The following is a 15,422-nucleotide window of genomic DNA, read 5'->3' on the forward strand; positions in this document are numbered from 1 at the left end:
AAGAATTACGGCTCATTCTACTAGGGCTGTGGCTTCCACATGGGCTTTTAAAAACGATGCATCTGTGGAACAGATTTGTAAGGTTGCGACTTGGTCGTCCCTTCACACTTTTTCCAAATTTTCCAAATTTGATACTTTTGCTTCTTCTGAGGCTATCTTTGGGAGAAAGGTTCTTCAAGTAGTGTTGCCTTCCGTTTAGGTTCCTGTCTTGTCACTCCCTTTCATCTGTGTCCTATTGCTTTGGTATTGGTTTCCCACAAGTAAGGATGAAATCCGTGGACTCATCATATCTTTGTAAAAGAAAACTAAATTTATGCTTACCTGATAAATTACTTTCTTTTACGATATGACGAGTCCACGGCCCTCCCTGTTATTTTAAGACGGGTTTATTTTATTTTTTTAAAACTTCAGTCACCTTTGCACCTTTTTAGTCTTTCCTTTTCTCTTCCTATAACCTTTGGCCGAATGACTGAGGGTGGAGGGGAAGGGGAGGGGCTATATATACAGCTCTGCTGTGGTGCTCTTTACCACTTCCTGTTAGCAGGAGGTTAATATCCCACAAGTAAGGATGAAATCCGTGGACTCGTCATATTGTAAAAGAAAGTAATTTATCAGGTAAGCTTACATTTAGTTTTTTTTCCCCCACCTCTACATTGTTAACATAACAACAATGCATAGGTGTTTGTCCCACAAGGGATAAGAAAAGGTTTGTTTAACATTTAATCCTTTGTAGATGCATGTTTACAATCTTACCCATCTGTCTGATTGTAACTTATTTATTTTTTAAATAAAGTAATAAAGAAAAAAGCTCAGACACTGTAGACAGTACAGTAAATAAGATAATATACTACCGGTCCAGTGAAACAATGCACAGTGCCTCTTATTCTGCGGCTAATATTACTGTATGGCAAGCTCTTGCAATCCCAACCTTATCCTTTTGAACAGGGTGCAGACATCAAGCAGACAATTATTATGAGGGTTGTGGTGCTGCATCTGATTGGCAGTATCATCTGTCGTATCAGAGCTAAAAGTAGTTCTAGGACCGGTTGGGCAGCTAGCTAAAATTGTAAACATGCACATATGGTAAGTAGGGTTTAAATATTAACTACATCTATTTATTACAATGTTTACAATTCAGGGCTGAAAAAAAGTCCATTTGCTGTCTGATCCAATAATTGCATTTGCAAAATCTGTTTGCATTTTTTGTCATCAAAATATTTTAATGCTATATAATCTTTACAGAGAAATACACTGGCAATGTTATAAAAAAAAAGATTGCTTTCTAATTCATTTTTTTTTAAATTCCTTCAGAGTTTTTCCATCTTCTGATCAGTCTACAAGTCTATCACATTTCCAAGGAAATCTAAATACAGGTGGATCACTGCCAGATTTAACCAACCTGCATTTCCCATCCCCTTTGCCAACTCCTTTGGATCCAGATGATACAGCGTATGGCAACCTTAGCTCAGAGAACAGTACAGGTGGTCTTCCTGCGGCCATGACTCATCTAGGCATTAGTGGTTCCCCAGGTCAGTAATGCAGTCCTATAATCAATACTAATCTCTTGTATTCTTACTGCTAAATATTAATTATCAAAAAAAGTGTTCACATCTGTGTAGTTTTGGCATTTGAACTAAAACTCTATGCAAGTGAAAAAGGTAGCTAAAGCTTTTCTTCTGTGTAATGCAGAAGAGTCCAAAGTTTTCAGCAAGTATCACATACGTCCAGCTCAGTTACGAGTTTGATGCTGTAAAGGTTTTTAAGATGTTTGAAAGAAAAAAATAAAATAAGAAAAAGTTCCTTGTCTAGCAGAGTGGTAAGGTGAATTTATAATTGTACACACAACCTTTATAGTTCTTAAAAGCAAACTTTGCTTAATTATAGTCCATGTGTTTCTCTTCTTATGTGAGAAAATAAAACTTATGGCTGATTGGTGTTTAAGTGGTATAGAGCTGAACTGGAGCAGGGTAAGGGTGAGCCAGGAATAATAATGATAATAGCAAACCACATGGAAAGTTTTCCACTTTCAATAAGATCTTTGTGTCATGCAGCCCACTTCCTGACTTCAAAACTAAAGCATTCAAGTCCCAACCAGCAGTTCTTGATAATGCTACCATTATATAGCTCTGAATGTGGATTTGTTTGTAGGAAAGTCAGATCTTTTTTAATCTGTCATCTTAAAAGCCCAGGCAAGATGACTTAGTTTACAGCTTTCCTTTGAGGCTGAAGTGGAGTACAATAAGCAGATCACTATATAATGATTATAAGGATTTGTATCAGGTGCACGCATCCAAGTTTGTAGTTAAAGCACTCTGAAAGTATTGAATTTATTCTTAAGCACATTATGAGTGAAATTAAGTCAATAGATTTAGAACAATAAACAATAAATTTACTTAGAGACATGAAACCCAAACATTTTCTTTCATGATTCAGATAGAGAATATCATTTTAAACAACTTTCCAATGTACTTCTATTATCTAATTTGTTTCATTCTCTTGGTATCATTTGTTGAAGGAGCAGCAATGCACTAATGATTTCTAACTGAACACATGGGTGAGCCAATCACAATCATTATATATATATGCAGCCACCAATCAACAGCTAGAACCTAAACGGGGAGAGTCCACAGCTGAATTAATTTCTTTTGGGAAATACAGAACCTGGCCACCAGGAGGAGGCAAAGACACCCCAGCCAAAGGCTTAAATACCTCCCCCACTTCCCTCTTTCCCCAGTCATTCTTTGCCTTTCTTCACAGGAGGTTGGCAGAGAAGTGTTAGAAGATTCAAGATAATCTCTTATGGAGGCTAGTACTCTTCGAAATGGGACTGGTGTTTTTAAGTAGTCCTGTCAGCCTCTCAGTGAGAGCATGGATGAAAGTTAGAGTCCGGAGATGCAGGGAGAGTCTTTCTGCAAAACCATCCCGGCTCATATTAACAGCTCTATAAGCAATCAGCATTGACGAGTTTCGCTGCCTGCTTTCTTCACTCAAGTTCATGTCAGAAGCAACGCTACTGTCTGTCACACTGTTCAATGGCGTAGGTTCCATTAAGATTGTTTTTTTTTTTCCTTTTCAATTTGGTAATGTATGTAAATGTAGAAAACAAGTCTCAGTGGGACTCCTTTATCTTTATGGAATCAAGGGTTAATATCTCCTGAGGGGGGTTATTCAACAGTGGGGGACTTTTAATCATGTTTGTTATGTGATTCTGTCTGCTTATGTGTAGTGATGCTTGGGCTCGTGGCTATTACAGAACATACCGGCCTTTTTGAGCTGTGCAGTTTTTGTGGATTGGCGCACTTTTCTTTGGCCTACATGGTCCACCTTGTGACCGGGCGTGGTCACATTTTTGTTTTCCATATCTGTGTTCCTGACCGTGTGTTAGATGTGTGGGGGGATGAAGATCATTCTCCTTGTTGTCTACCTTTTTTTTTGTGTGTAATCTCATTCCCAGTTCTGAGCTTTTGGGGGAATCGGGTCTCTGACTGGCTGGTCCTGTTAGTGTGTCCATTTTTCCTGGGTGTTCACCTGCGGGTGCTGCCTTCCTTTTTTTTATCTGGTTAAGATGTATTTTATTTATTTTTGTAGGCTCAAGACTGTTGTAGTTTTTCCTTTTGGAAAATTTTTCTCTCTGGGATTTGATACTGGCGATTTTGTGGTCGCGATAGCTGTACTTTCGTGGAAGTTAAATAAATTTAAAAAAAAGAAGAGTCGAGACATGGTTTAGGTCTCAGAGCCTACATGTCTACTATTTGTCTGTTTATTTAGTCTAGCCCTGCTAGGGCTTAGACCTTTCAGTGGCCTTAAACAGTTCTGTCAGGCCCTGTATATCAGGCTCGTCCTGATTGGGTACTAGTTATATCTGTTCCATGGGGCCCATATGAGACACACTGTGCCTTTGACAACGGGCTGGTCCTGTTTGGGTACTGAGTTTGCTTCTTGTTAAGATGTTGTTTTCTTGTTCTACAAGTTACAAAGGCCCTTCTATCCTAGATGTTAGGCTGGTCCTAATTTATTCATCTGGGTGGGGCGTCTGATGTTTGCTGTACTCCTGGTCCTGGTGTCCTGTCCCTGCATAGCTAGCAGGATTAGCTGGGGTTAAGGATCCTGCTATGACAGTATACTTGAGGTCTCCCCTTCGATAGAGGAGGGGGTTCAGATGTCTCCATAGAGATCTTCCGTACCTGGTTTGGGGGGGAGGGGTTTACTTCTCTATGGTACTTCATTCTGGATTGCATTGTCCTGATTAGTCCCAATCTCTTTCGACAGGGCCTCTTACTTATGGTCGAGGTTGATTGTGTACTTTGTTTCCCCTTTCCTTGGGGTCAGTCTTCCTGTTGTCTGATGGAGGAAATCTGGTCCTTAGGGTCAGTTTTCTTACGATATCCTTTTCTGATCCTATAATTTTTGGAATCTGGGGGATTGTATGTTGTCTCTTTTACATATATATGGTTGCCCCTGCTTGGGCAGTAGGGGCCCCCGGAGATTGATCCAGAGTGGATCTTTGGAGACTGTCATATTCTCTCAAACAGAGATTACTTTCTAGTTTGAGTTCTGTTCTCTTTTGGGTCCTGCCTTCGTCTTATTTGGTGGGTGTTGATCCGACAGGTCCATTGGAGATGAGTTCAGTCTCTGGGATACTTACATGGGAGATCATTGTTTAAGACCCCGTGGGGGCATGGCTGTGATTGCATCAACTTTGGTGCAAGGTCATTTTCAGATGGAGTTATCTTTGGGTTGTTCCTCAAGGGTTATTTGTTTGGTTCCGGGTGTCTGGTCTTTTAACCTAGTACTGGTCTTCGCCTGGGCATTTTGGTTTCTCTGTTTTCCAGATCTCATAGACGTTGGATCTGGCCGGTTGAGTAACAGGTTGGGTTTCTCGATCCTGGGAAAATCTCCTTGTTCCTACTGGCGGCTTCTTTTTCTTCCTTCCGGAGAAATTAGAATTTCTCTACTGAACTGGCTGTAGTGGCCGGAGGTTTTCCTTAGCTGCCTAGCCCAACGGATTTGCAGTTTGAAGACCAGCTGCAGCTTTTTGCGCCTTGCATGTGGGCTAGTAAGTTGTTGGGACTCCTATTTCCTTCTAATGGGAGAATCTGATCTACTGCATTGATCCTGGTGGCTACTCCAGAGGTCGTTTTCCTCCTCTGATCCTGGAGTTCAGTGGGGTTTGCCTCCCTGCTTTGCATGCAGGATGTCATGAGTTTGTGTCCACCTAGAAGGTTGGATTTCTCCAAGATTGGTGTGTCCGGTCCACGGCGTCATCCATTACTTGTGGGATATTCTCCTCCCCTACAGGGAAAGGCAAGGAGAGCACACAGCAGAGCTGTCCATATAGCTCCCCCTCTAGCTCCGCCCCCCAGTCATTCTCCTTGCCGCTCTGAACAAGTAGCATCTCCTCGGGGATGGTGAGGAGTTTGTGGTGTTAGTTGTAGTTTTTTATATCTTCTATCAAGAGTTTGTTATTTTAAAATAGTGCTGGCTTGTACTATTTACTCTACAACAGAAAAGTGATGAAGATTTCTGTTAAGAGGAATATGATTTTAGCACAAGTAACTAGAATCCATTGCTGTTACCACGCAGGACTGTTGAAACAAGAGAACTTCAGTTGGGGGTAACAGTTTGCAGACTCATCTGCTTCAGGTATGACTAGTCTCCTTCTAACAACACAGGCTAATGCTAGATGACAGTCATTTTTCCCCTCAGGGAAAATGGTAAGCCATTTTTCTTTCACCTCAGCAAAAAAGATAACAGGCTTCCCCTTTTTGATTTTTATGCTGGTAGACACTGTTAGGGGCAAAATCGATTGGTTTTTATTACAATATCATGGCATTTGAACTGTTTTATAAGCTCATATACACTTGGGAACGTTTTTTATTGATCTGGCATGTTTTAGACACCTAAATCTAGTCAGGAAGGCCCCTTCACTCTAGTGTGCTGAGGGAGGAAGCCTCATTTTGGTGCTTCAGCTGTGCAGTTGATTTCAAGGCAGTGCATGCAGTTTTCATGTGAGAGGGTCCTGTGACTCAGAAAGTGACTCCAGAAGGCTTATTTCTCCAACATAGGTGTGTCCGGTCCACGGCGTCATCCTTACTTGTGGGATATTCTCTTCCCCAACAGGAAATGGCAAAGAGCCCAGCAAAGCTGGTCACATGATCCCTCCTAGGCTCCGCCTACCACAGTCATTCTCTTTGCCGTTGTACAGGCAACATCTCCACGGAGATGGCTTAGAGTTTTTTAGTGTTTAACTGTAGTTTTTCATTATTCAATCAAGAGTTTGTTATTTTCAAATAGTGCTGGTATGTACTATTTACTCAGAAACAGAAAAGAGATGAAGAGTTCTGTTTGTATGAGGAAAATGATTTTAGCAACCGTAACTAAAATCCATGGCTGTTCCACACAGGACTGTTGAGAGCAATTAACTTCAGTTGGGGGAACAGTGTGCAGTCTCTTGCTGCTTGAGGTATGACACATTCTAACAAGACGATGTAATGCTGGAAGCTGTCATTTTCCCTATGGGATCCGGTAAGCCATGTTTATTACGATCGTAAATAAGGGCTTCACAAGGGCTTATTTAGACTGTAGACTTTTTTGGGCTAAATCGATTCATTATTAACACATATTTAGCCTTGAGGAATCATTTTATTTGGGTATTTTGATATAATAATATCGGCAGGCACTGTATTAGACACCTTATTTCTTAGGGGCTTTCCCAAAGCATAAGCAGAGTCTCATTTTCGCGCCGGTGTGGCGCACTTGTTTTTGAGAGGCATGGCATGCAGTCGCATGTGAGAGGAGCTCTGATACTTAGAAAAGACTTCTGAAGGCGTCATTTGGTATCGTATTCCCCTTTGGGTTTGGTTGGGTCTCAGCAAAGCAGATACCAGGGACTGTAAAGGGGTTAAAGCTTAAAACGGCTCCGGTTCCGTTATTTTAAGGGTTAAAGCTTCCAAATTTGGTGTGCAATATTTTTAAGGCTTTATGACACTGTGGTGAAAATTTGGTGAATTTTGAACAATTCCTTCATGTTTTTTCGCAATTGCAGTAATAAAGTGTGTTCAGTTTAAAATTTAAAGTGACAGTAACGGTTTTATTTTAAAACGTTTTTTGTACTTTCTTATCAAGTTTATGCCTGTTTAACATGTCTGAACTACCAGATAGACTGTGTTCTGAATGTGGGGAAGCCAGAATTCCTATTCATTTAAATAAATGTGATTTATGTGATAATGACAATGATGCCCAAGATGATTCCTCAAGTGAGGGGAGTAAGCATGGTACTGCATCATTCCCTCCTTCGTCTACACGAGTCTTGCCCACTCAGGAGGCCCCTAGTACATCTAGCGCGCCAATACTCCTTACTATGCAACAATTAACGGCTGTAATGGATAATTCTGTCAAAAACATTTTAGCCAAAATGAACCCTTGTCAGCGTAAGCGTGGCTGCTCTGTTTTAGTTACTGAAGAGCATGACGACGCTGATATTAATATCTCTGAAGGGCCCCTAACCCAATCTGAGGGAGCCAGGGAGGTTTTGTCTGAGGGAGAAATTACTGATTTAGGGAACATTTCTCAGCAGGCTGAATCTGATGTGATTACATTTAAATTTAAGTTGGAACACCTCCGCATTTTGCTTAAGGAGGTATTATCCACTCTGGATGATTGTGAAAATTTGATCATCCCAGAGAAACTATGTAAAATGGACAAGTTCCTAGAGGTGCCGGGGCTCCCAGAAGCTTTTCCTATACCCAAGCGGGTGGCGGACATTGTTAATAAAGAATGGGAAAGGCCCGGTATTCCTTTCGTCCCTCCCCCCATATTTAAAAAATTGTTTCCTATGGTCGACCCCAGAAAGGACTTATGGCAGTCAGTCCCCAAGGTCGAGGGAGCGGTTTCTACTTTAAACAAACGCACCACTATACCCATAGAGGATAGTTGTGCTTTCAAAGATCCTATGGATAAAAAATTAGAAGGTTTGCTCAAAAAGATGTTTGTTCAGCAGGGTTACCTTCTACAACCCATTTCATGCATTGTCCCTGTCACTACAGCTGCATATTTCTGGTTTGATGAACTGATAAAGGTGCTCGATAGTGATTCTCCTCCTTATGAGGAGATTATGGACAGAATCAATGCTCTCAAATTGGCTAATGCTTTCACTCTAGACGCCACTTTGCAATTGGCTAGGTTAGCGGCTAAGAATTCTGGGTTTGCTATTGTGGCGCGCAGAGCGCTTTGGTTGAAATCTTGGTCGGCTGATGCGTCTTCCAAGAACAAGCTACTAAACATTCCTTTCAAGGGGAAAACGCTGTTTGGTCCCGACTTGAAAGAGATTATCTCTGATATCACTGGGGGTAAGGGCCACGCCCTTCCTCAGGATCGGCCTTTCAAGGCAAAAAATAGACCTAATTTTCGTCCCTTTCGTAAAAACGGACCAGCCCAAAGTGCTACGTCCTCTAAGCAAGAGGGTAATACTTCTCAGGCCAAGCCAGCTTGGAGACCAATGCAAGGCTGGAACAAGGGAAAGCAGGCCAAGAAACCTGCCACTGCTACCAAGACAGCATGAAATATTGGCCCCCGATCCGGGACCGGATCTGGTGGGGGGCAGACTCTCTCTCTTCGCTCAGGCTTGGGCAAGAGATGTTCTGGATCCTTGGGCGCTAGAAATAGTCTCCCAGGGTTATCTTCTGGAATTCAAGGGACTTCCCCCAAGGGGGAGGTTCCACAGGTCTCAGTTGTCTTCAGACCACATAAAAAGACAGGCGTTCTTACATTGTGTAGAAGACCTGTTAAAAATGGGAGTGATTCATCCTGTTCCATTAAGAGAACAAGGGATGGGGTTCTACTCCAATCTGTTCATAGTTCCCAAAAAAGAGGGAACGTTCAGACCAATCTTAGATCTCAAGATCTTAAACAAATTTCTCAAGGTCCCATCGTTCAAGATGGAAACCGTTCGAACTATCCTTCCTTCCATCCAGGAAGGTCAATTCATGACCACGGTGGATTTAAAGGATGCGTATCTACATATTCCTATCCACAAGGAACATCATCGGTTCCTAAGATTTGCATTCCTGGACAAACATTACCAGTTTGTGGCGCTTCCTTTCGGATTAGCCACTGCTCCAAGGATTTTCACAAAGGTACTAGGGTCCCTTCTAGCGGTGCTAAGACCAAGGGGCATTGCAGTAGTACCCTACCTGGACGACATTCTAATTCAAGCGTCGTCCCTTCCTCGAGCAAAGGCTCACACGGACATCGTCCTGGCCTTTCTCAGATCTCACGGCTGGAAAGTGAACGTGGAAAAGAGTTCTCTATCCCCGTCAACAAGGGTTCCCTTCTTGGGAACAATTATAGACTCCTCAGAAATGAGGATTTTTCTAACAGAGGCCAGAAAAACAAAACTTCTGGACTCTTGTCGGATACTTCATTCCCTTCCTCTTCCTTCCGTAGCTCAGTGCATGGAAGTGATCGGGTTGATGGTAGCGACAATGGACATAGTTCCTTTTGCGCGCATTCATCTAAGACCATTACAACTGTGCATGCTCAGTCAGTGGAATGGGGACTATACAGACTTGTCTCCAAAGATACAAGTAAATCAGAGGACCAGAGACTCACTCCGTTGGTGGCTGTCCCCGGACAACCTGTCACAAGGGATGACATTCCGCAGACCAGAGTGGGTCATTGTCACGACCGACGCCAGTCTGATGGGCTGGGGCGCGGTCTGGGGATCCCTGAAAGCTCAGGGTCTTTGGTCTCGGGAAGAATCTCTTCTACCGATAAATATTCTGGAACTGAGAGCGATATTCAATGCTCTCAAGGCTTGGCCTCAGCTAGCGAGGACCAAGTTCATACGGTTTCAATCAGACAACATGACGACTGTTGCGTACATCAACCATCAGGGGGGAACAAGGAGTTCCCTAGCGATGGAAGAAGTGACCAAGATTATTCTATGGGCGGAGTCTCACTCCTGCCACCTGTCTGCTATCCACATCCCGGGAGTGGAAAATTGGGAAGCGGATTTTCTGAGTCGTCAGACATTGCATCCGGGGGAGTGGGAACTCCATCCGGAAATCTTTGCCCAAGTCACTCAGGTGTGGGGCATTCCAGACATGGATCTAATGGCCTCTCGTCAGAACTTCAAAGTTCCCTGTTACGGGTCCAGATCCAGGGATCCCAAGGCGGCTCTAGTGGATGCACTAGTAGCACCTTGGACCTTCAAACTAGCTTATGTGTTCCCGCCGTTTCCTCTCATCCCCAGGCTGGTAGCCAGGATCAATCAGGAGAGGGCGTCGGTGATATTGATAGCTCCTGCGTGGCCACGCAGGACTTGGTATGCAGATCTGGTGAATATGTCATCGGCTCCACCTTGGAAGCTACCTTTGAGACGAGACCTTCTTGTTCAGGGTCCGTTCGAACATCCGAATCTGGTTTCACTCCAGCTGACTGCCTGGAGATTGAACGCTTGATTTTATCGAAGCGAGGTTTCTCAGATTCTGTTATCGATACTCTTGTTCAGGCCAGAAAGCCTGTAACTAGAAAGATTTACCACAAAATTTGGAAAAAATATATCTGTTGGTGTGAATCTAAAGGATTCCCTTGGGACAAGGTTAAGATTCCTAGGATTCTATCCTTCCTTCAAGAAGGATTGGAAAAAGGATTATCGGCAAGTTCCCTGAAGGGACAGATTTCTGCCTTGTCGGTGTTACTTCACAAAAAGCTGGCAGCTGTGCCAGATGTTCAAGCCTTTGTTCAGGCTCTGGTTAGAATTAAGCCTGTTTACAAACCCTTGACTCCTCCTTGGAGTCTCAATTTAGTTCTTTCAGTTCTTCAGGGGGTTCCGTTTGAACCCTTACATTCCGTTGATATTAAGTTATTATCTTGGAAAGTTTTGTTTTTAGTTGCAATTTCTTCTGCTAGAAGAGTTTCAGAATTATCTGCTCTGCAGTGTTCCCCTCCTTATCTGGTGTTCCATGCAGATAAGGTGGTTTTACGTACTAAACCTGGTTTTCTTCCAAAAGTTGTTTCTAACAAAAACATTAACCAGGAGATTATCGTACCTTCTCTGTGTCCGAAACCAGTTTCAAAGAAGGAACGTTTGTTGCACAATTTGGATGTTGTTCGCGCTCTAAAATTCTATTTAGATGCTACGAAGGATTTTAGACAAACATCTTCCTTGTTTGTTGTTTACTCAGGTAAAAGGAGAGGTCAAAAAGCTACTTCTACCTCTCTCTCTTTTTGGATTAAAAGCATCATCAGATTGGCTTACGAGACTGCCGGACGGCAGCCTCCCGAAAGAATCACAGCTCATTCCACTAGGGCTGTGGCTTCCACATGGGCCTTCAAGAACGAGGCTTCTGTTGATCAGATATGTAGGGCAGCGACTTGGTCTTCACTGCACACTTTTACCAAATTTTACAAGTTTGATACTTTTGCTTCTTCTGAGGCTATTTTTGGGAGAAAGGTTTTGCAAGCCGTGGTGCCTTCCATTTAGGTGACCTGATTTGCTCCCTCCCTTCATCCGTGTCCTAAAGCTTTGGTATTGGTTCCCACAAGTAAGGATGACGCCGTGGACCGGACACACCTATGTTGGAGAAAACAGAATTTATGTTTACCTGATAAATTTCTTTCTCCAACGGTGTGTCCGGTCCACGGCCCGCCCTGGTTTTTTTAATCAGGTCTGATAATTTATTTTCTTTAACTACAGTCACCACGGTACCATATGGTTTCTCCTATGCAAATATTCCTCCTTAACGTCGGTCGAATGACTGGGGTAGGCGGAGCCTAGGAGGGATCATGTGACCAGCTTTGCTGGGCTCTTTGCCATTTCCTGTTGGGGAAGAGAATATCCCACAAGTAAGGATGACGCCGTGGACCGGACACACCGTTGGAGAAAGAAATTTATCAGGTAAACATAAATTCTGTTTTCTGTGGATGATTGACCCCTAAGGAAGGTAAAATGCTGCAGCAATACTGTAGCAGGGATTGTAGTGTATAAAAACGGTTAAATCCAACAATTAGCTCTGGTTTGCTTGTTTTAAGAGCTAGAGTCTCCATATTTGCTGTGCAATACTTTCTAAGCATTAAGACATAAAAATCGGATATTGCCTTCATAGTTTTTTGAACATTCAGAAATAAAGTGTGTAATGTTATTATTTAAAGAGACAGTAACGTTTTTGTTTAAAATCGTTTTTATTGCATTGTTTGCCTGCCTAAATCTGTTTAACATGTCTATGCCATCAGATAACCTATGTTCTGTGTGTGTAGAGACAAATGTGTTCCCCCTTTGAGTGTTTGTGATAATTGTGCCATAGCGTCCAAACAAAATAAGGACAGCTCTGTTACATTTCATAATGTTGCCCAAGATAATTTATCTAATGAAGGTAGTGAGGATAATTCTACATCCTCTCCTTCTGTGTCTACACCAGCTTTGCCCGCGCAGGCGACACCTAGCGCGCCAGTGCTTATTTCTATGCAACAATTAACAGCAGTAGTGGATAATTCTATAGCAAATATTTTATCCAAACTGCCAGCATTTCAGAGAAAGCGTGATTGTTCAGTTTTAAATACAGATAAAAAAAGGATGAACAATCAGACGCTGACGATGCCTTATCTATTTTACCCTCACATCAATCGGAATTGGCTGTGAGGGAAGGGCTGTCTGAGGGTGAAATTTCAGACTCAGGAAAAATTTCTCAACAGGCAGAACCTGATATAGTAGCATTTAAATTTAAGCTAGAACATCTCCGCGCTTTGCTTAAGGAGGTATTAGCTACTCTGGATGACTGTGATTCTGTAGTAGTACCAGAGAAGTTGTGCAAATTGGACAAATTTTTAGAGGTCCCAGTGCACGAAGACGCTTTCCAATACCCAAGAGGGTAGCGAGCATAGTGGATAAGGAGTGGGAGAAGCCAGGTGTACCCTTTGCCCCACCTCCTATATTTAAGAAAATGTTTCCCATAGTAGACCCTAGAAGGGACGCATGGCAGACGGTCCTGAAGGTTGAGGGAGCTTTTTCAACACTAGCGAAGCGCACAGCTATTCCTATAGAGGACAGCTGCGCTTTCAAAGATCCTATGGATAAAAATTGGAAGGATTGCTTAAAAAAGATTTTTGTTCAACAAGGGTTCATCCTTCAACCAGCTACGTGTGTTATTACTGTCACTTCAGCGGCGTCCTTTTGGTTCGAGGAACTAGAAAGGTCGCTCCAGAAAGAGACTTCCTATGAAGAAGTCATGGACAGAATTCACGCATTAAAGTTAGCTAATTCCTTTATATTGGATGCCGCTTTTCAAATAACGAAATTGGCGGCGAAAAACTCAGGTTTTGCTATAGTAGCGCGGAGGGCGCTTTGGCTAAAATCCTGGTCGGCAGATGTGTCGTCCAAGACTAAGTTACTTAATATTCCTTTCAAGGGTAAGACCCTTTTTGGGCCGGAATTGAAGGAAATTATTTCAGACATCACTGGGGGTAAGGGCCATGCCCTCCCACAGGGATAGGCCTTTTAAGGCTAAGAACAAGTCTAATTTTCGTTCCTTTCACAATTTCAGGAACGGACCGGCTAATAACTCCACTGCCGCTAGACAAGAAGGTAACGCGGCCCAGCCCAAACCCGCTTGGAAGCCCATGCAAGGCTGGAACAAGGGTAAACAGACCAAGAAACCTGCTGCTGCTACCAAGACAGCATGAAGGGGTAGCCCCCGATCCGGGACCGGATCTGGTAGGGGGCAGACTATCTCTCTTCGCTCAGGCTTGGGCAAGAGATGTTCCGGATCCCTGGGTACTAGAAATAGTCTCCAAGGGATACCTGCTAGAGTTCAAGGGACTTCCTCCAAAGGGAATATTCCACCTGTCTCACTTATCTTCAGACCAGATAAAGAAACAGGCATTCTTACATTGTGTAAGAGACCTATCAAAGATGGGAGTGATAAATCCAGTCCCCTCCGGGGAACAAGGTCTAGGTTTTTACTCAAACCTGTTTGTGGTTCCCAAAAAAGAGGGAACTTTCAGGCCAATCCTGGATTTAAAGATATTAAACAATTTCCTCAGAGTTCCATCCTTCACGTGGCTCTTCCATTCGGTTTAGCCACCGCTCCCAGAATTTTCTCAAAGGTGCTAGGGTCCCTTCTAGCGGTCCTAAGGCCGAGGGGCATCGCTGTAGCACCTTATCTAGACGACATCCTAATCCAAGCGTCATTTCTTTCCAAAGCGAGGGCCCACACAGACATTGTGTTGGCTTTTCTCAGATCTCACGGGTGGAAGGTGAACATAGAAAAGAGTTCACTGTCACCGTCCACAAGGGTTCCATTTCTGGGAACAATAATAGATTCAATGGAAATGAAGATCTTCCTGACAGAAGTCAGAAAGTTAAAGCTTCTAAACGCTTGTCAAGTTCTTCATTCTATTCCTCAACCCTCCATAGCTCGGTGCATGGAAGTAATAGGACTAATGGTCGCAGCAATGGACGTGGTTCCTTTTGCTCGAATTCATCTAAGACCATTACAGCTGTGCATGCTCAATCAGTGGAATGGGGACTATACAGACTTGTCTCCCCAAATTCAAGTAGACCAGGTAACCAGGGACTCACTTCTCTGGTGGTTGACCCAGGATCACCTGTCTCAGGGAATGAGTTTCCGCAGACCGGAGTGGGTCATTGTCACGACCGACGCCAGCCTCTTGGGGTGGGGCGCGGTCTGGGACTCCCTGAAAGCTCAGGGCCTATGGTCTCGGGAAGAGTCGCTTCTCCCGATAAACATTTTGGAACTAAGAGCAATATTCAATGCGCTCCTGGCTTGACCTCAGCTAGCGAAAGCCAGGTTCATAAGATTTCAGTCGGACAACATAACGACTGTTGCGTACATCAATCATCAGGGGGGAACAAAGAGTTCCCTAGCGATGAAGGAAGTAACCAAGATCATCCAATGGGCAGAGAATCACTCCTGCCATCTATCTGCTATTCACATCCCAGGAGTAGACAACTGGGAGGCGGACTATTTGAGTCGTCAGACTTCCATCCGGGGGAGTGGGAACTCCACCCGGAGGTCTTTGCTCAGTTAACCCAATTATGGGGCATTCCAGACATGGATCTAATGGCGTCCCGTCAGAACTTCAAGATTCCTTGTTACGGGTCCAGATCCAGGGATCCCAAGGCGATTCTAGTGGATGCATTAGTGGCGCCTTGGTCGTTCAACCTAGCGTATGTGTTTCCACCGTTTCCTCTCCTTCCCAGGCTCATAGCCAGGATCAAACAGGAAAAGGCCTCAGTGATTCTGATAGCTCCTGCGTGGCCACGCAGGACTTGGTATGCAGACCTGGTGAATATGTCATCGGCTCCACCATGGAAGCTACCTTTGAGACAGGATCTTCTAGTACAAGGTCCATTCGAACATCCAAATCTAGTTTCTCTGCAGCTGACTGCTTGGAAATTGAAC

At 43.5% G+C, this 15,422-nt stretch overlaps 1 protein-coding gene across 2 annotated transcripts in view; it reads left to right on the forward strand.

The window, feature by feature from the left end:
* CRTC3 (CREB regulated transcription coactivator 3) overlaps positions 1-15,422 on the forward strand; it is a 668,286-nt gene that overhangs the window by 473,603 nt on the left and 179,261 nt on the right. For both annotated transcript variants that reach the window (XM_053717740.1, XM_053717741.1), the window contains one exon: positions 1,312-1,529. In XM_053717740.1, the coding sequence (XP_053573715.1) occupies positions 1,312-1,529 (218 nt within the window). The remainder of the gene's footprint in view (positions 1-1,311; positions 1,530-15,422) is intronic.

This window comes from Bombina bombina, chromosome 6, assembly GCF_027579735.1.
Source record: "Bombina bombina isolate aBomBom1 chromosome 6, aBomBom1.pri, whole genome shotgun sequence".
NCBI classification, from domain to species: domain Eukaryota; kingdom Metazoa; phylum Chordata; class Amphibia; order Anura; family Bombinatoridae; genus Bombina; species Bombina bombina.